The 22384-nt window shown below is 44.9% G+C and overlaps 1 protein-coding gene across 2 annotated transcripts in view; it reads right to left on the bottom strand.

Moving 5' to 3' along the window:
• The window catches only part of LOC115136689 (forkhead box protein J3-like), an 86526-nt gene that overhangs the window by 46208 nt on the left and 17934 nt on the right, over nucleotides 1-22384 (bottom strand). For both annotated transcript variants that reach the window (XM_029672360.2, XM_065027146.1), the window contains one exon: nucleotides 11144-11600. In XM_029672360.2, the coding sequence (XP_029528220.2) occupies nucleotides 11144-11467 (324 nt within the window). In that variant the 5' untranslated portion in view covers nucleotides 11468-11600. The remainder of the gene's footprint in view (nucleotides 1-11143; nucleotides 11601-22384) is intronic.

Here is a 22384-nt window from a genome sequence, read left to right on the forward strand (position 1 = left end):
GGGCATGCTGCAAGGAGGCATGCAGATGTGGTCAGGGCAATAAATTGCAATGTCCGTACTGTGAGACGACTAAGACAGCGCTACAGGGAGACAGGACGGACAGCTGATCGTCCTCGCAGTTGCATAACACGTGTAACACCTGCACAGTATCGGTACATCCAAACATCACACCTGCGGGACAGGTACAGGATGGCAACAACAACTGCCCGAGTCACACCAGGAACACACAATCCCTCCATCAGTGCTCAGACTGTCCGCAATGAGCTGAGAGAGGCTGGACTGAGGGCTTGTAAGGCAGGTCCTCACCAGACATTACCGGAAACAACGTCACCTATGGGCACAAACCCACCATTGCTGGACCAGACAGGACTGGCAAAAAGTGCTCTTCACTGATGAGTAGCAGGTTGTCTCACCAGGGGTGATGGTCGGATTCAGCTTGTCGTCATTGCAGGCAATCTCAATGCTGTGGTGTACAGGGAAGGCATCCTCCTCCCTCATGTTTTTATTTACTTATTTATTTAACCCTTTATTTAACCAGGTAGTCAAGTTGAGAACAAGTTCTCATTTACAATTTGTACCCTGCCTGCAGGCTCATCATGACATGACCCTCCAGCATAACAATGCTACCAGCCATACTGCCCTTTCTGTGTGTGATTTCCTGCAAGACAGGAATGTCAGTGTTCTGCCATGGCCAGCGAAGAGCCCGAATCGCAATCCCATTGAGCACGTCTGGGACCTGTTGGATTGGAGGGTGAGGGCTAGGGCCACCCCCCCCTCTGGGAACTTGCAGGTGCCTTGGTGGAAGAGTGGGGTAACATCTCGCAGCAAGAACTGGTAAATCTGGTGCAGTGCTTGAGGAGATGCACTGCAGTACTTAATGCAGCTGGTGTCCACACGAGATTGAGACTGACTTTTGATTTTGACCCCCTCTCTGTTCAGAGACACATTATTAAATGTCTGTTAGTCACATGTCTGTGGAACTTGTTCAGTTTATATATAAGTTGTTGAATCTTATGTTCATACAAATATTTACACATGTTAAGTTTGCTGAAAATGAACACAGTTGACAGTGAGAAGACGGTTCTTTTTTTTTTTTGCTGAGTTTACATATCCTTGCTTTAGGTCCTGAGCTACAGGCAGTTAAGTTGGTTATGCCATTTTGAGGCGAAAATTGGAAAAAAAGGGTCCGATCCTTGAGAGGTTTTAACTTCTTATGGCTGGGGGGCAGTATTGAGTCGCTTGGATGAATAAGGTGCCCAGAGTAAACTGCCTGCTACTCAGGCCCAGAAGCTAATATATGCATATTATTAGATTTGGATAGAAAACTCTGAAGTTTATAAAACTGTTTAAATGATGTCTGTGAGTATAACAGAACTCATATGGCAGGCAAAAACCTGAGAAAAAAAAATCCAACCAGGAGGTGGGAAATCTGAGGTCTGTATGTTTTCAAGTCTTTGCCTATCCAATGTACAGTGTAAAATTTGGTCCGATTGCACTTCCTACGGCGTCCACTAGATGTCAGTCTTTAGAACCTTGTTTCAGGCTTCTACTGTGAAGGGGGAGAGAATAAGCGCTATGATGAAACAGTCTCTCATGAGGCCCGCCACAGGAAAGGAAGACTCAGCGTTACCTCTGCTGCACCTCTGCTGCAGATCATTAGAATTACCAGCCTCAGAAATTGGCAATTAACTGCACCTCAGATTGCAGCCCCAAATAAATGCTTAAGAGTAACATACACACCAACATCAACTGTTCAGAGGAGCCAGCGTGGCTCAGGCCTTCATGATCGAATTGATGAAAATAAACCACTACTAAAGGACACCAATAAGAAGAAGAGACTTGCTTGGGCAAGAAACGTGAGCAATGGACATTAGACCGGTGGAAATCTGTCCTTTTGGTCTGATGAGTCCAAATTTGAGATTTTTGGTTCAAACCGCCGTGTCTTTGTGAGACACAGTGAACGGAAGATCACTGCATGTGTGGTTCCCACTGTGAAGCATGGAGGAGGAGGTGTGATGGTGTGGGGGTGCTTTGCTAGTGACACTGTCAGTGATTTATTTAGAATTCAAGGCACACACTACAACAGCATTCCGCAGTGATACGCCATCCCATCTGGTTTGCGCTTAGTCCCACTATCATTTGTTTTTCAACAGGACAATGACTATTTGGGCTATTTGACCAAGGAGAGTGATGGAGTGCTGCATTAGATGACCTGGCCTCCACAATCACCCGACCTCAACCCAATTGAGATGGTTTGGGATGAGTTGGACCGCAGAGTGAAGGAAAAGCAGCCGACAAGTGCTCAGCATGTGTTAACTCCTTCAAGACTGTTGGAAAAGCATTCCAGGTGAAGCTGGTTGAGAGAATGCCAAGAGTGTGCAAAGCTGTGATCAAGACAAAGGGTGGCTACTTTGAAGAATCTTAAATATAAAATATATTTTTATTTAGCTTTTTTGGTTCCTACATGATTCCATATGTGTTATTTAATAGTTGTGATATAATATATATATTTATTTTTTCCCTTTTTTTTTTTGCTGCTAAAAAGTGATTCTAATGTGTATTGACCCAGGGGTGTGAATACTTAAGTAAATTAGATATTTCTGTATTTCACTTTCAATAAATGTCTGGAGTATTGAGTGTAGATGGGTGGAAAGAAAAACAACAACAATGTAATACATTTTGAATTTGGCTGTAACCCGTAACCTTGGTAACACAACCGAATGTAGAGCAAGTCAAGTGATGTGAAGTCATTCAGAATGTTCGTACAGGGTCAGTGGCAGTCATTTACAATGAGGTAGATATGTACATGTACTGTAGGCAGGGATTAGGAGAACGTGACTGGTAGCAGAATTAATAATAGTAGCAGTGGTAGTCGTAGTAGTAAACAGTATGCCGGCAGCATAAGTGGTAGGTGGATGTATGCGTGGTGGTGGGTGGATGTATGCGTGGTGGTGGTGGGTGGGTGGATGTATGCGTGGTGGTGGTGGTGGGGGTCGGTGGTGGTGGTGGTGGTGTGTGTGTAAGAGTGTCAGCGTGAAAGGCGGAAATACATAGAAACGGGGCTGAAGGTGACTGATAGCAGGAATATCTACGGTAATACTAATGGTACTAACCGTAAAACTTCAATTAAACGCTGAGTCGCAAATAGCAGCCTTTCCCTTTTAATAGCCGGGCAACGGAACACATTTCACCAAATAAAAGCTTGTTTCAAATAAACACGGGATCTAAATGAATTGTTTACAACGTTTAATGTTTGATTTGTTACATTTAATAATTCAGTAATGACTCAAAAAACTGTCAATTATCTGTTTTTATCGCAAGTAAGAAACTGCTAGCCATTGGCTGCCAACAGCTGAGAACTGCTAGCCATTGGCTGCCAAACAGCTGAGAACTCCTAGCCATTGGCTGCCAACAGCTGAGAACTCCTAGCTAACTGGCTGCCAACAGCTGGGAACTGCTAGCCATTGGCTGCCAACAGCTGGGAACTGCTAGCCATTGGCTGCCAACAGCTGAGTGCTAACTGCTGCCAACAGCTGAGAACTCCTAGATAACTGGCTGCAAACAGCTGGGAACTCCTAGCCATTGGCTGCCAACAGCTGAGAACTGCTAGCTAACTGGCAAGCACTTAAACAGTCAACTGGATGTCATAAGGTGAACGCACCAATTTGTAAGTCGCTCTGGATAAGAGCGTCTGCTAAATGACTTAAATGTAAATGTAAATAAGAGCTGTTTGAGTCAGGTGTCTGGCAGAATTTCATGTGCTCAGTCTCGCGTGCGCCCGTGAGAGTTCGCTGTGTTCCTTTTCCTTTCTAAAGACAAAGGAATTGTCCAGTTGGAAAATTATTGAAGATTTATGAAAAAAAACATCCTAAAGATTGAATCTTCTACGAACTGTAATGGAACTGTCGTCTGAACTAAGTGCCTGCCCCTTGTGAATTTGGATTTGTGAACTAAACTCGAACAAAAATTAGGTATTTGGACATAAATTATGGACTTTATCTAACAAAACAAACATTTATTGTGGAACTGGGATTCCTGGGAGTACATTCCGATGAAGATCAAAGGTAAGTGAATATTTATAATGCTATTTCTGACTTCTGTTGACTCCACAACATGGCGTGTATCTGTATGGCTTGTTTTGGTCTCAGCACTGTACTCAGATTATTGCATGGTGTGCTTTTTCCGTAAAGCTTTTTTGAAATCTGACACAGCGGTTGCATAAAGGAGAAGTATATCTTTAATTCCATGTATAACACTTGTATTTTCATCAACATTTATGAAGAGTATTTCTATAAATTGATGTGGCTCTCTGCAAAATCACCAGATGTTTTGGAAGCAAAACAATAATGAACATAACATGCCAATGTAAACTGAGATTTTTGGATATAAATATGAACTTTATCGAACAAAACATGTATTGAGTAACATCAAGTCCTATGAGTGTCATCTGACAAATTTTTTATTAATTTTATTTTACCTTTATTTTACTAGGCAAGTCAGTTAAGAACAAATTCTTATTTTCACTAACGGCCTAGGAACAGTGGGTTAACTGCCTGTTCAGGGGCAGAACGACAGATTTGTACTTTGTCAGCTCAGGGATTCGAACTTGCAACCTTTCGTTTACTAGTCCAACGCTCTAACTACTAGGCTACCCTGCCGAAGATCAAAGGTTAGTGATGAATTTCTCAATTTCTGCTTTTTGTGACTCCTCTGTTTGGCTGGAAAAATGGCAGTGTTTTTCTGTGACTAGGTGTTGACCTAACATAATCGTTTGGTGTGCTTTCGCTGTAAAGCCTTTTTGAAATCGGACACTGTGGGATTAACAAGTTTGTCTTTAAAATGGTGTATAATACTTGTATGTTTGAGGAAATGTAATTATGATATTTCTGTTTGAATTTGGCGCCCTGCACTTTCACTGGCAGTTGTCAAATTGATCCCGTTAAAACTTCTTACGGCTGAAATCCCGTTAAGGGCCATCAAGCCAATAACTATAAAAACAAAGATGATAAACTATAGGCTACAGGACTAGAAAATGTTGGTGAGCATCCACAAGAAAGTTCATCGTTCTACAGTCCTGCACCGGTCGACTGATCAACACATCCTATTACATGTTGCCGATTCAAAAAGGTGGCAACAAGACCATTCATGGCATTTAACACACTGGTTCAGACCATTCAGTGTGCGTTTGAAGTATTATTTTCAGTTGTCACTATGACAATGTATATGTAGGCCTAAGGAAAAATAATATATATAGTAACTTGTATTTAAAAATTAAATTTTTATTTTATGTCGCAATTCAACAAAAACCGCTATTTAGGCTGGGCTAAACTTTACAGCATGCCATTGCCCAAGTGGATTGCAAGTGATTTCCATTTTTCTAACAGTTGTCAATTCTTTCACTGTGCTCATCTAGGCTATGTAACAGTGTTATCATAAATGGCCAAAAGTGATCACACCAATGCACTTTGTCCTCAACTTTCCCGACATGCCTTTTATATGCTGTAGGCCTGTTTCACATTCAGCAAATTAGTAAAAGTAAGCCTGCTTCTTTCCCCAAAATAGGCCATTAGGCTTAGAATATCAAAAAAGTACCAAATAAAAAAAAATGTCCTATAGCTTTGGTAGCCTATAGCTTTCATGAGATATCACGAAGAGAGGACTGGCCTATTATCGGAGAGGCTTGCGTAGCCTAGAGCCTGTTGAGCACAGGAACAGCTGTAACAGAGGCTTGTGATGTGTAGCTGAGGTAAGAAACTAAATATTAGTTACTTATATTAGGCCATTCATTAGCTAAATACACTGCTCAAAAAAATAAAGGGAACACTGAAACAACACAATGTAACTCCAAGTCAATCACACTTCTGAGAAATCAAACTGTCCACTTCAGAACAACACTGATTGACAATACATTTCACATGCTGTTGTGCAAATGGAATAGACAACAGGTGGAAATTATAGGCAATTAGCAAGACACCCCCAATAAAGGAGTGGTTCTGCAGATGGGGACCACAGACCACTTCTCAGTTCCTATGCTTCCTGGCTGATGTTTTGGTCACTTTTGAATGCTGGCGGTGCTTTCACTCTAGTGGTAGCATGAGACGGAGTCTACAACCCACACAAGTGGCTCAGGTAGTGCAGCTCATCCAGGATGGCACATCAATGCGAGCTGTGGCAAGAAGGTTTGCTGTGTCTGTCAGCGTAGTGTCCAGAGCATGGAGGCGCTACCAGGAGACAGGCCAGTACATCAGGAGACATGGAGGAGCCCGTAGGAGGGCAACAACCCAGCAGCAGGACTGCTACCTCGGCCTTTGTGCAAGGAGGAGCACTGCCAGAGCCCTGCAAAATGACCTCCAGCAGGCCACAAATGTGCATGTGTCTGCTCAAATGGTCAGAAACAGACTCCATGAGGGTCCGACGTCCACAGGTGGGGATTGTGCTTACAGCCCAACACCGTGCAGGACGTTTGGCATTTGCCAGAGAACACCAAGATTGGCAAATTCGCCGCTGACGCCCTGTGCTCTTCACAGATGAAAGCAGGTTCACACTGAGCACGTGACAGAGTCTGGAGACGCCGTGGAGAACGTTCTGCTGCCTGCAACATCCTCCAGCATGACCAGTTTGGCGGTGGGTCAGTCATGGTGTGGGGTGGCATTTCTTTGGGGGGAGGCCGCACATCCATCCACCACCTCATCATGAGCATGCCCAGGCATTGTAGGGAGGGTCATACAGGCACGTGGAGGCCACACACACTACTGAGCCTCATTTGGACTTGTTTTAAGGACATTACATCAAAGTTGGATCAGCCTGTAGTGTGGTTTTCCACTTTAATTTTGAGTGAGACTACAAATCCAGACCTCCATGGGTTGATAAATTTGATTTCCATTGATAATTTTTGTGTGATTTTGTATTCAGCACATTCAACTACGTAAAGAGAAAAGTATTTAATAAGAATATTTAATTCATTCAGATCTAGGATGTTTTATTTTAGTGTTCCCTTTATTTTTTTGAGCAGTGTATATTAGGGCAATATTTACCCATCAAAGTGCAAGGGGATTTTTTTAAATAAATTGAGATCTGTAGTGAGTTCCTCCAGGCTAAGATCTGTGGTCCCTGGGAACGCAAAGTTCCACTAGTGATTATGCATAGGGCTATGTTTTTAGACAACAACTGCTATACCTGGGCTACAACAGGGCGACGAGGAATTTATTATTGTCATCTAGTGAATACACAATTATTGTCCATAGGTTGTAAAACTGCAGTGACGTAGCAACGAGTTTGGGTATATTCTTGACAGTTTCGAAGGACAAGGTACCATAGCAGGCCACTCATACAGTGTATTTTATCAGTGTTAAGATAATAATTGCCTAAAGTAGGCATACTAACTTCCCCTTTCCATCTCCCTGCCCGTTCTTAATGCTGTAGCCTATTTTACATGCAGTAATCAAGCGCAAATCTCTCCAATAGGCTATGAGGTAAAAAACTACATTTGAAATAAGTGTCCAACAAGCTTTTGTAGTCTGGCTTTTCCTGGGACTCCAGGAATAACCATGGCAGCGGCGAGGCCAGGTGCATAATTGTGCAACAGAACAAAGACAGGCTGGAGATGTAATCTACAGCCTAAGTAGAAGTGTAGGCATATTAGACCAGAATTCATATAAGCTCAATGTTAGGCTTAATACCGCAGTGAATATATCCAGTCAATTTACACAGCGAAATAAAACATTTATTAGATAACGAAATCATAGGTAGCTACATTATGTGCCTCCAGAGGCTGCGCTGAGTGCGCTCCCTACCAGTCCAGGGGTACGCAGCTGGAAAAGCTACCATACGTTACAATGTAATGAAGAATGTTATTGTTTTCAAGTCAGTATAAAAACTCTAGGCTGGAAACTGCAGTGAATAGCCTATGCAATTTGAATAACTGCTCAGATGCCTGGTGTTTTGAACACATCCCAGTATTCATTTCAAAATAACTGCATCTAGACTGACTGATTGGGCAACCATTAATATCAGTTACAGCCCCCCCCTTAGCAGTTTACAAGGTTCAGGCACATAAGGCCCAGAAATATGTGGTATTTTGTCAGGATGTTTCGGCTAACAGAAATGTGCTAATGTAGGAATTTCTAGTGACGGGCATACGAATTATGATAATGCATGAGCACGGAGGAAGTCGTATCCATAGTCTCCACGTTTGGCTTCAGTGTTTTAAAAGCATTTGAAAAGACGTTATATTAGGTGTATACATATCATATTCTCAGGACTATCAGCGGGCTAATTGAATAAAACGCTGTTGCTCCTGTGATTACCATGTTTCACCATCATCTAAAAAGACATGGTCTTTGAAAATGTAAATCATGAATGAACAGACCGCAAAACATGCGTAGTGATCCCACATTTTTCACATCCCACCTCAATAGTCAACCTAAATACTTTTCACCACCATACAGTACTTCCTTTTACCCATGTTCAAACTGTGTAGGCTAACAATGTGTTTTGTTTGTCATTTAGCAGATGCTCTTATCCAGAGCAATTTACAGGAGCAATTAGGATTAAGTGCTTTTCTCAAGGACACAGACAGATTTAACCTAGTCAGCTCGGGATTCAAACCAGCAACCTTTTGGTTACTGGCCCAATCTCTTAACTGCAAGGTTACCACCCAGCCCACCACTCCTTAGTAACCTCTGCAATGTCAACAGTAAACATGTCAGTCTCTCTTGGCTCAAAGTAGAGGAGAGATTGAATCGGTGTTAATTTCATCGCCAATAACTGACAAACTCGTCAAATACCTATTTTTCCTAACTAAAACTGACGATAATGAGATGCCCCGAAAAAGAACCCCAATAACTTTTAAAAATTTTAGTTGACAAAAGTGTGACGAGACGAGAATTCCACGTGAGACTACGGGACATTTAATTTGACAAGAAACTCCATTTCATCCATTTTGTCAAATCCTAAACATGTACAATATTTAATGCAATGCATCGGCATCTTTCAGTCGTGTGGTCTGATCGAGCGGATCTGCCCGGCTCTCCCTCACAGCTCCCAGGTGGTCACTTCAGTCACTTGTCAATCTTTTAAACTGATGCGAATCCAGGACACTTGACTTGCAACTAACCTCAACTAGAAACAATGTTTACGCTCTCTCGTACTTTCATGTAGGCTATTTTTGCTTTGATCACATCAGAAGCTCTATTTTCCCATGTGTGCTGCTATTCACTCATCGGTGTTGTCGCTGCCACGCCGCAGTCCGCAAATGAGAGTTGTGGTTGCTTTTTTCCTATGGGAAGAACAAAATGCTATTTGTTGAATATTAGGAGTACAGTAATACGTCTGGCATTTTTGGAAAGATCCCATTTTCCCACTTTCAAAGTAAACCACTGTTATTTACCCCCTTGTTATTTATCTCCCTTGACTGTTATGATGGTGTGTGTGTGTGTGTGGGGGGGGGTGGGGTTAGTTGGAAATGGCTATCTGAATATGAACAAAATGGAAGTTGGGGGTAGCCTAAATATTCATTGTTTTTTTACACAACAATTTAAAAGATTTTACTGAGTTACAGTTCATAAAGGGAAATCAGTCAATTGAAATAAATTCATTAGGCCCTAATCTATGGATCTCTCATGACTGGGAGTACAGAGGAGTCTTGGTCACAGATGCATTAAAATAGGTAGGGGTGTGGATCAGAAAGACAGTATCTGGTGTGACCACCATTTGCCTCGTGCAGCACGACACATTTCCTTCACATAGAGTTGATCACGTTGACTGTGGCCTGTGGAATCTTATCCCACTCCTCTTCAATGGCTGTGCGAAGTAGCTGGATATTTGGTGGGAACTGGAACACATTGTCGATCCAGAGCATCCCATATATATATATATATTTCCTGAGGTTTCTTATATCTCCTAGATACAGGGCAAACACCTCAACCTTGTTTCTTATGATACATTGTTTGCCATTTATGGGCTATACTAGTAAATGCCAAATTCAATATTTTATCAAATAATTTTTATACATAAAGGGGCCCTAAAATTCATAATCAAATAGCTAAATGATCCATAGTATGACCAGCTTAAAACAATTCCATTCGTCACCTAACGATCATATTAATCTCAAATGACTCAAGCAAACAGCAAAATTACCTTTTAAATAAAAAAAAATTAAAAACATAGTTATTTATTTATTTTTACCTTTATTTAACCAGGCAAGTCAGTTAAGAACACATTCTTATTTTCAATGACGGCCTGGGAACAGTGGGTTAACTGCCTGTTCAGGGGCAGAACGACAGATTTGTACCTTGTCAGCTCGGGGGTTTGAACTCGCAACCTTCCGGTTACTAGTCCAACGCTCTAACCACTAGGCTACGCTGCAAATGTAGTAAAGTATTTTTGTCTAATATATTGGGGGGTTTTGCGCCGGACCAGAGGAACACTAGCGGTCGCCACTGGCGTCGGCTAATGGGGATCCCACTAAAATCTAAAAAATCTAAGACATTGCATATCAACATGGTTGATATGAAGCCAAATCAACCCATTTAATGCGGGATACTTTCTTATCCCCTCCCCACATAGACGCACACAGGAAATGGGCTGCATACATCATGTCTGACTGCAATAAACCAGTGCCGCACATCCTACTTCCTATAAATGTCTACTGATTGGAAAACTCATTCTTGTATCACTTTCCATCTGGGCTCTTTAAAAGGCAATCAGCATAGCTTCATCTGTGTTGATCATGTGCTCCTTGAGATGATGACACAGCACTGGCTCTCTCCTACACAACGGCCTTCTCCCTATCAAGGCATCTGCAATGAATAATACCACCCATGAATGAGTTATTTAGTCTTTGTTTGCTCAGATCGGGACATCTCTGAATATTAATCCAGAATTTTACACTTCACAGTTCTCGTAGGGCTGCTCCTATTTTTATTTTATTTTTTTATTCAAAAGATGTACAGCTCGCTTTGAGCTCTACGGGAAATTACAGTGTGGTGCTTGTTTGCTTGTTATTAATGACATTGAGCTTTCACGTCCAACTCGATGTCTACAAAAACTAAAACCACACACACACACACCAGGTGATGTCATCAGCTGGGAATTGACATCCTTTCTACTCCAGCTCGTCTGTCTGTCCTCTTACAGTACGTACCTTCCAGCCGCTGCCTGCCTCCCGGTAGTAGGGGAAGTTGTCACAGATCCACTGGTAGATCTCGCTCAGAGTCATCTTCTTCTTTGGCGAGCTGTTGATGGCGAAGGTGATGAGGCTGGCGTAGCTGTAGGGCGGCTTGCCGTCTTTGTGCTGCTGGACCTCCTCCTGGTCCAGCGTGGTGTTGGGGTCCAGCATGGCGTTCTTCTTGCCCATGCCCTGCCCCCCGTGGCCCCCCTGGGCATCCGCCTTCTGGATGGCAGCCCGCATGGTCAGCTGAGGCAGCCAATCCATGGAGGTCAGACTACTCTCCAGCTCCGACGTCATAGCGACGGCAGGCTGGGCTAGGCTGGGGGGGGGCGGGGGGGTGTTGATGGGTGGAAAGCAGGCCAGGTGAGGTGAGTGGAGGCTGAGGGCAAGGCTCCCCCAGCTCAGCTGTCTAGCGGTCTCTGAGTGAGGCCTAGAAGATAAGACAGGCAGGGTTCAGTCCAACTACACACATTTTGAAATTACACTTTAACAATGAGGTTGGTGAGCATAAAAAAAAGACCATGTCTGGCAGCTAGCTAGACATACTGCATTAAATTAGCATCATATTCCCTGTAGTAAAAGGTAAAATGTCTGATTGGTTTTAGGTACTTTCAAAACATATGGATGCTTCCCGTTTTACAGGATACTAGAAAAACAAGTAGGTTTGATTGACTCAGCCTGGCCTTAAATCCACATACTGGTAGTCAACGCTGTGCCACATATTTTGTTACAGAGATGGTTCACAATACAACACAAGGCTGTCTGACACACTCCATAATCCCAATCCAGCACACAGGAACTCAAGTCCAGGAGCCAGCAGCATCCCACTGGCTTGCTTCTGAAGCTAAGCAGGGTTGGTCCTTGTCAGTCCCTGGATGGGAGACCAGATGCTGCTGGAAGTAGAGGTGGAGGAGGGCCAGGAGGAGGCACCCTTTCTTTTTTTACAATGCCCCAGGGCAGTGATTGGGGACATTGCCCCTGTGTAGGGTGCCATCTTTCGGATGGGGCGTTAAACGTCTGTCCTGACTCTCTGTGGTCGCTAAAGATTCAATGGCACTTATCGTAAGAGTAGGGGTGTTAACCTGGCTAAATTCCCAATCTGGCCTTCATACCATCATGTTCACCTTATGATGCCTAGTTTAAAATTGGCTCATTCATCCCTCTCCCCTGTAACTATTCCCCAGGCCGTTGCTGTAAATGAGAATGTGTTCAGTCAACTTACCTGTTAAAATAAAAAGATATCCCACCACCCCTGCAAGTTAGCACATTCACTCTCCCTGCTGCCCATAGAGCTGACGCGGAGTTAAATACTAGAGGGAGAATTGTTTTCACAACTGCCAGCCAAATGGGGGAATGGCTCAGGAGGAATTCTGACTGCAGGCTAGTAAACCCTCCTCCCCCAGGCGGAGCCTCTGCCGTAAACAACCAGCCCTGTGTCATCATGCCAGCCGTCCTAGCCTATGCTCGGCCCTTTGTATCCGCCTTGATTTGCACACAAACAGCCCCTCTCGCTGGGCTCGATGTCCTCTCTGGCTTAAAATAGCAGCAGAAGAGAGGGGCCTAAAGTTGCAGGCATAGCTAGGTGAAGGCAGGCAGCCATGCAAAACAAGCCCCCTGTAAAGGACTGACACTGCACTATGGTGGGGGAGAAAGCCCCGCAGGAGAAAGAGAGGAATCTTTACTGTGTGTGTGTGTGTGTGCTCACACGCCCACCCTGCTGTAATAAATACCTCCCAGACCTCTGAGGGTTTGAGGAGCAGCAGGAATGCCCTTCACAGAGACAAGGCTATACACTGCAGCAAGTCACTAACTGGAGCCTCAGCCTAGTGGTAACTAAGACCCTGATCTGTGAGAGGAGATGTAGCAGCAGCACTTATGCAAGCTCACTGCTGCTTTATTACCTGAAACGACCAAATGCCACAGTGGCTCTGGAGGCACCCTTTTTAATTGAAATGAAAAAGGTGAGTCACGTCCTGCTAATGAGTCATTTTCCACTTTAAAAGAGATAGCAGGGTAACCAACCCTCTCCTAGATCAAATTAAAACACACTATTCTCATTATCTTTATGTACCATTGAAAATACGAATCTCTAATTGTTCTACCACCAATTACATTGTAACACAAGCCACAATACCCTGAAATACAACTAGCAGACTTCCCCCTGCAGCTCTCACTCAGTGTGTCTGTAGCTGGTTCTAACCTGTGGCTCAGCAGCAGTGATCCGCTGCATCCTTACAATAGGATGATGAAGCAGGGCTAGGATGCAGCCAGACCCCGTTAGCTTGCCATGAGGCCAGCAAGCTGACAGACGGCAGGTTGATGAGTGGCTCCACCCGCAACACTTAGGCGAACGCCATTTGACCCTATGCTAATGATCCAGATGTTTCAGAATCTGCAGGGCCGATCGTCTTACATTGGCGAACCCTGGCTGGGGCAGGAATGATGAAGAGCGGCAGCAGCGCCTCTGCCTTCATCAGGTCAAGGCTCTGTGAGAGGCAGCCAAGGGCAGGACCATCCAGAGGCCAGAGAGTTCAGGCCCCGACACTTAGGAGACCCAGGGAGGAGATTACCACTCCACACATGGAACCGCTTTGATCCGGCTGAGTCTGTCACTGTCGCTTTCACAAACCAGGGTTTTTCCTCAACTGTAATTTGTTTTGAGTGTGGTGCTCTGGGGCGCGTTTTACAACAGAGGAATAAACGCCTCGTCAAATTCGTTTCTATTCAGTGGCGCTTGAAGGGTTTTATCCCCCTCAGATTAATGGCAGATTTGGTATTGAAATATCTTAATCCAACAAGTTCCCTACCTTTTTATTACGCAGAGCACCGACAGTGATTCAGTCATGCCTCACTGTCAATAAGTCTGATGTGGCTCAAAACACAGTGCAGCCATTGCGTAGTGCCAAACCCTTTTGTCTGTAGGCGTCATCCTCTGAGGCAACAGGGTGACTAATGATGGAGCCTGCAGTCCTCACCATACAGTCACAGTAGATGACACCTTCACGGTCTTGAGATGGAGCGGAAAGAATTGGGTTTGAAACTCACCCCTTCCCACTGTCTGCTGCATAGCCTTACACTTGGCAAGCTGTCGTTTCAGTACCTGCTTATAGTTCCATATAGGCTACATTTCTTAGTACCTAATGCTTACCACGTTCTCTTTACCTAGCTATAGAAACCTGTAGATATCCAGAACCCTGAATCGTTCCCTATCCCGGAGAAAGGGATATCCAGACTCCACATTCTCAGTCACACTTCCAGACGCAAAACTCTTGATAGGTACCAGACCAGTGTTCCTTCTAATGCACTTATCTGCAATGAATCCCCCCCCCCCCCCCCCCCATTCACTCCAGCCATGCATCTGTCACACTTAACACCTCAGCACAGCATATGTCTCCTGTGCTTCTACACCTGCATTGTTTGCCGTTTGGGGTTTTAGGCTGGGTTTCTGTACAGCACTTTGAGATATCAGCTGATGTACGAAGGGCTATATAAATACATTTGATTTGATTTGATTTACACAAGACCATGAGACCCATGGCCATGATAGTGCTGCACATCTCCTTAAGACCCAACACAGTCACCGGTAGTCTAAAACTCAACAGTAAATATTTACACCACCGGTGATTAAATGCTGCCCCTGAGCATGTTGGAGAGAGAGAGTACAGAGAAACTAAGACGAGAAAGAGAAAAGCTTGCGGTTATAAGAGATATCTTCCTGTAGTGGGAGGGATGGCAGGTAGCCTAGCGGTTAACAGCACTGAGCCAGTAACCGAAGAAGAGCAGACTAGGTGAAACATCTGTTGATGTGCCCTTGAGCAAGGCACTTAACCCTAATTGCACCTGTAAGTCACGCTGGATAAGAGAGTCTGTTAAATGACTAAAAAAATAATTTTAAAAAAGGTGTAATGTAACTTGGCGAAAGAGACGGGAATGGCTCAGCGAGTCCCCCTCTGCTACGCCTGAAGATCTGGCACACAACTCACAACAGTGATGTAACCTGGTAACAAGCTTTTGGTATCATCTTCACTCTCGACCGAAACCCAGGCCATACCTTCTATATCAACAGCCTTATTCCAATGCTTGAAAAGCCCTCGGTTTCTTAGAACCCCGCTCACCTGTCTGTCACTCAAAAGGGAGATTCCTCACTTTTTCCCCCAGTCCTGGAAGCAAACGGCTTATTGGAAGAGTTATTTTTGGAAGAACACGGGCTGGCTATTGTGATTGGAATGCTCACGTTTGTAATCGTGTCGTGTGTACACCCCCAAGGGGGTTTCATCTTCATTAAAAAAATCAAGTAGGTAATGGCAGTGCCAAGGCAACGACTTTTAATTTCAATCTTCCTTCTCAATTAAAGGCTTAATGGTGCCGTTGAAACCACCGCCAGGAAGAGAGGGTGCATTAATAACCCAATCCTTACTTGCATTTTTTAGGATGTGTCAATTATCGCTTCACTGCTCAAACTGCTGAGCACATTGTTCAGCTTATTGTAGCCCGCAGCCAAGCTGGGCTCAGAGACAGTGCCTGTGTTTGCAGATAGCTGCTAACTGTGCATTTGGAGTTCTGTTTCAGTGTTGGGAACCGGTCTATTTAATTGGTTGGGTGGTTATGTGAAGCAGTCTATGGTATACTGTAGGGGAAGTGGGTTCTCTCGATTCACCTGCTCCCACCTCGCCAGTGACTTAACACCATACTCCTTAACTATTCTGCCAATCAGTGGAGATTGCCACCATGCTGTGTGTGTGTGTGTGTGTGTGTGTGAGGCAGTTTGAAGCCTTAGTTGCTGAAATGTTTGGATTTATATGTACCCATTGATTCTTAAAAGAATATAACTTGTAAATACCTCATGACCAAGCAAAATTTACTCCAATGTTTGTGAGCAAAGTAAATGTAAACAAACACTAACCTCAAAACACAGGTAAAACGTTAATATCATGGATGGCCAGTCTTCGCAGCCACGGCGCTGAATGAATTTGAGAGCGGTTGCTTTTCTCCCACCCCTCAGCTTCTTACCAAAACAGAGGTGAGGTGATCATTTCAATTCAGGACAAAAGCTTTTAAAAAAACACTACACATATCCAGGTTGGAAGAGACTCGTCTTTGCCCGCTTGCCCTTTTCATGCCACGTTGACATGAACAACTTGGCTCTTGTTGCACTGAGCAAAAACATACTAGTGGGGGTGCTCGAAGCACTCAGCATCAAACCAACCAGAGTATAATAGGCCGCATGGATGTGCATGTCTGTCTACATAAGCCGTAGCAGGCAGCTGACACCAGGCCAGCCAATACAGTCGGAGTTGGATGAGGCCCAGCCATGCAGCTCCAGCCTCAAGGCTGTCATGAGGTTACAGCGCAGACAGACTGTGACCCCCCACCACCACCACATCAAGACCTGGTCAAACAGACACCAGGGGTCGCGTTAACGCCGATTGTGATTTTTCAGGCGTAAGAAATACCTTGCTGGATATTGTAAACAGATGTAAAATGGTTATTGTAATCTCTGCTCTGAATCAGACTCATTTTAAGCTTCAGTTGCACTTCTGCACTTCTGCACTTGAATGAGAATTCAGGAACTGGCATTCTATCAGCAGACAGCGCTCTGACTGATGTGGAGCTACTTTTCTCTGGTATTTATCCTCTTGTAGCCTACTTTTCTCCGGTAAAATGCGAGCTCAACATTCGGAAAATGTAGCCGGCTGCATTCGCTCCATGATAAACAGACATAGGATGGCCGTGCATTGTACTAACGTAGTGTCTGAGAATGTAAACTATAGCTGTACGCCCCTGATCACTATTGAAGAAAAAAATAATAAAAAATCATATAAAAACGCAGTTGAAACGGGGTTTAAAGGCGCAGATTTCTGGACGGTCTGTTTTGAAACAGCAGACGTAAGGAAAGCTAACACGACCCCCTGGGTACTTGAAAACAAGAGAAAAAAGGATTCTGAATGGAAGCTGCAGTAATTACGCCGTTTGGGGATATTAGAAATTAGCAGTCTGCCGTTATTCACGGTAGTGTTCGGAGCCTGGGCTTGGAGAGAGCTGCGCACGCAGGCAGGCAAACACAAGGCCCTCAAGCTCATTGTGCAATCTGCAGCAGGTCCTCACACACAAAAAAAAGCACATACAGCATTCCAGTAATTCAATAAGCCTTTCCAATGAATTACACCAGTGATCAGGAGGGGTTTGTGTTTCTGTCCCTAACAGCTTGGCTGGGAGGTGGCCTTTGTGTAGGGAGCGGTGGGGGTGCCCTGACACCGACCATGCAAACCCAATTACCCTGGTCCCCGGGCCTGAGGGCCTGCATTAACACTCTCCCCCGGGGAGCTCGACTCCACGCCAGCCTGGCAGCCGGAGCGGGAGACCGAGAGACAGACAGGACACAGAGAAAGACAGGACAGAGAGGGGCTGCTGCTGAATCCCAAATAGACCACTTAAGGGACTGGCAGGAGGACTGTTTTGGTGGCATTCTTGAGCCTTTCCCCTCATCAGCATTCCCCAGATCCCATCCTATAGGCCACAATTAAATTCCAGGCACTGGGGTAAGGAGGGAGGTGCTGGCACTGCCTCTGGACCAGATATGATTGGCTCCAGTGTCACGTCAGTAGAGATACAGCAAACTCACAATCAGGAAGTTCTCCTGCAATTTAAAAAAAAACGCATGGACTCTGCCGGAATAAGCCGCTTCGTCTTGACATGGAGTTCCAGCACCACGTTGTGCATTTGTAAATCCCATATCACCGCCTTCACAAATAACTGTGCACAAGCGCTCTTCCTCGCGGCAACTGAAACGTGTTAAATAACAAGAACAAGCTGAAGTTGCCAAAGCGTGAGTCGAAGGAATTACCTGGGTGGGCAGAGAACGCTCAGAAATCACATCGCAGAGGAGCTGGAATAATGTCCTGAGTTTCAAAATGGAGACAGGGTTCAGGCTAGGCAGCACACGAGGTTGTGCAAAGACGGAGAGTGATAATAGCGCAACATATAGTTACAACACTAGTCAGGCCTATTTGGTGCTTCAAATATAAATACAACGCCATTCTAATTGGGAGAATAAGGCACTTCGGTTCAGTCGTTAGAGGTTCTCGTCACGTAAGCCGAAAAATTGTCTTCACCTGGGATGGCATTAACATTTGAGTTTAAAATTAAAAACGCTTTGCTTTTTAATCAATATCCACTCTCAGAAATAATGAACAGCTTATTAAAAGAGTTCACTGCCTGACGGAACTGGATGCTGTTGAAGAGCTGCTCTTTGACTCCCAGAGTTCCATTTCAGCGTTTTACTGCACCTCCCTCCCCTCCCTCTTTAAAAAAATAAAATAAAAAAAAACTGTTCAATAAAGCGTCACTGTACCCTCTGCCCTGCATGAGATAACGCCGCCCAGTAGCCAGTGGAAAAACGCATGCAGCACAGCCCACAAACAGATAAACACAAACACACAACAAAAATAGTATGGAACAAGACTGCAACCTTCCAGACAGTAATTGACTAAGATAAAGCTTATGCTAGAGTGACCATGCACAATAAGAGCATGATGGGCATTCATGGCACATTGCAAAGGGGCTGGCTGGGCCACCCGTCATAAAACCGTGCCCTTTCCCTGGAACGATAATGCCTCTGCATTTGTGGTTGCACAATAACAGCGGAGATTAGAGGATTAAGTCACAGGTCAATAGTTTCATCTTTTGTTGGAGCGTCAGCTTAGCCTCTGCTCAGACAGCGTAGCCATTTGGCGCAGGGCAGGCAGGCTGAGGAGGCCATCTTTGCAGAGGGCTGCTTGATGGGACGTCGGAGCGTTCTGCGGAAGTGCGCGTGAGGGGGACAGCATGCCATCACTAGATCTGTGAGTGACCCCCCCATCACTGGGTCACAGCCAGCACAGACAGTCCATCGGTGGCCCATATTCACTGCCAGGAGAAACAAATCATCCATTACAGAGCTCTACATTCTTTCTGGAGAGCAATCCCATTCCATTCGAGAGTGAGACTGCTGCTGTGTGTTCCATTAGCCCTAGTAAAATCAAAAGAGTTGACAGAGAGTGGAGAAACCACAATCTGCTGTGGAATGGACCAGGGACACCACGAGTCAGTCACCGGGACTCAGCCATGGTCAAACCTGGTTAGAAACTCCTCAGGCATTCTCTGGAAGCCTTCCAAATCAAATCAAATTAGATTTGTCACGTGCTTTGTAAACAACAGGTGTAGATGAACTGTGAAATGGAAACTTATGGGCCCTTCCCAACAATGCAGAGAAAGGGAAAAAGAGAAATAAAAAAATATTAACAAGGAATAAATACACAATGACTAACAATAACTTAGCTATATACACACACACACACACATGGGTACCAGTACCGAATCCATGTTTTTATTGTTTATTTAACTAGGCAAGTCAGTTAAGAACAAATTCCTATTTACAAATGACAGCCTACACTGGCCAAACCCCGACAATGCTGGGCCAATTGTGCACAGCCATATAGGACTCCCAATCATGGCCGGATGTGATACAGCCTGGATTCGAACCAGGTACTATAGTGACGCCTCTTGCACTGAGATGCAGTGCCTTAGAACGCTGCGCCACTCGGGAGCCCGATGTGCAGGGGTATGAGGTAATTGAGGAAGATATGAACATTAAAAAGGCAGGGACAAAGTGACTAGGCAACAGGTTAGATAAACATTAACAGCAGCATGTGTGAGGAGTCAAGACTTAATCTGCATTAACCCTTTATGCACTAACTATTTAGCAGTCGGGTGGCTTGGTTCCAGACTCGGTGCATCCGTACCCCTTGCCGTGCGGCAGCAGAGAGAACAGTAGGACTTGAGCGGATGGAGTCTATAACAAGACTAGCTGGAGTAGCACGGCTTCCTGCCCTCTACCTGGCTGAGACTGAGCCACTTCAGAAGGCAGCTTCCTGGAAGCTTTAGGCCATGTGAGTGACTGAGAGTCGGAGATAAGACAGGCATTCAGCATCGCCACCTGTCAACATCATCCCTCCCACACACCCTGTTCCAGGTTGCGTCAACGTGTTCGGTTTCCAAGAGACCACACTGTTTACCTGGGTGTGGAGGAGGAGAGGAGAGAAGGTAACTGTACGAGTCACTGTTGTTCTAGGCCTTTGCTGTTCAAATACCTCCAGGCAAAAGGGAATCAACATGGCATTGCTCATCAAACAGCACAATAGGGCATCACTAACCCAGAGGATTTATCATGAGACCAGGTATACGATTTAGACTTTAAAAAGCTCAAAGTAAGCAAAAATCACCTCCCAAAGCCAAGTGCACGATGTTCAAATGAAGCGATGGAAATTTCAGACACGCTGTCCGAACAGCCGCTGTGCAGCAGTATCAGACTGTGAAATCACCGTGGGGACTGAACTCATACTGCCTGGCAGAGCCACTGCCGACACGTCGCTGATCACAGATCTGATCCGAGAGATCACTCCACCTGCTGACCAGTCCACACAGTTGGAAATGTTTTTATTTTATTTTAAATAATAATAATACAAACTGAACAATACAGTGTTGCAGACAATCAAGTCTCCTGCACAGACCAGGCTTGCTGAACTTGTTAACTTACATTGAAGCTGCAAGGCAACAGAACAAAGCCACCAGCCACCACTCCCACATGGCAGCAGCTTCAGGAGAACAGCACCACAGTGTTGTGTCCAGTGACATGACTCAACGCTACGGTAGCCTGGCTGTCAAGACAGACAGAGGAACTCCCTCCAGTGTTAGGACGCAGCCATAGCCAGGTGGTAATCTGAAACTGGTGTTGTCAGAGAGAAGGCAGAAGCCCATGCAGGCAGTGAGGAGAAGCATGCTTCTGCTATGGAACTTGCACTTTATGAGGGGAGGAAGGCATGGGGGCTGCTTGACAATTCCTGAATCTGGTCACTAGCGAACTGTACTCGTGGGACAGACTGGTGTGGAACGCCCTCTGCTCCTCCCATGAAACAGCTGCGTCAAGGCCGTTTGTAGACGTGTGGTTAGAAACATCTGGGAGGCGTATAAAGCAGTGGACTACACCGAGTGTGTTGTCATCATAGCCACCATATATAATTTATCCAATATTTTATGACATTATTTATAGAGCGATAAGTCTCTGGGTTGTCTAAGTGCACTACTGTGGAGATTGTACAAATTGGTCTAGTATTTTATAGAAACCGCCTAGTGAGCGCAGCCATTTCACAGGGCTATAAGGACCTCCAGGGAAATTCCGATCAAGTCAGTGGCAGCCGATGTTGTTCACCGCCAATCGATTTGCAAAAAAAAAAAAAAAAGTATTAAGTCCTCAGTGTATTAACATTATGTGACAACGGCTGAAGGCGATAAATCGTACATTGATCCAGGATCTTTACAGACAGCGCAAAGCTCATCTGCATCACGGCTCCAGAGAGCTACATGTCATGACCGAACATCCAGACGTCACATGACATGCACCCCTGATGGATTATCACTTTCCAAACATCAGGTAAAAGTACCCTGCACGCTTTGTAGCAAAGTCCACAGCAAGACTTAAAGCTGTTATGTCCCATGGCTTGGAAAACCTGAATGTACTGCAGACACATACATTCAGGTTGGGGGGGGGGGATTCTAAAACATCCAGACGGAGAAAAAATAAAAAATAAACTTTCAAAGCCCTCACAGTAATTCTCTGCGTGAAGCAATGTGCATTATTGTTGATGCTGGTTGGAAATGTAATCACCAAAAAACCCTTTGCAGCTTCACCCCAGAGTGTTTTAGCACCAAAGAGAGGGAGCCACGTCAGATATCAGAGGGGCTAATGAATGTTTGAGTCGAGAGAGGAGACTTCCTATCACATCTGACACACCCCTCAACCTCCCTCACAGATTACAAAGCCTTTTTCTCCCATTCTGCTCTGGCACGCTGCTGTCGGTTGCTCACCTTACCTTCCTTTTACCCCACTTTAAAATTCCTGAGCATATCCCCATCCCCCTACACACACACACACACACACACACACATACATACCACAGGCTGCGCTCATTAAAAGCGGATTTGCATGTCTGCTCCAGAGCTGTATGAGAGGAGATGAAACACAAGTCCCAGTTGCTGCCTCTGCCGAGCGTCACTCATCTGACAGAGACACCTTCACTTAGGGGCCCCAGAAACAGCCAGCCAGCAGACACAGGCTCCCCCTAAAAAGGGGCCATGCACACAACACCATAGAAATAGGATTACTAAAACGTCTAAGGG

The sequence above is a fragment of the Oncorhynchus nerka genome, linkage group LG2, assembly GCF_034236695.1.
Source record: "Oncorhynchus nerka isolate Pitt River linkage group LG2, Oner_Uvic_2.0, whole genome shotgun sequence".
NCBI lineage: Eukaryota > Metazoa > Chordata > Actinopteri > Salmoniformes > Salmonidae > Oncorhynchus > Oncorhynchus nerka.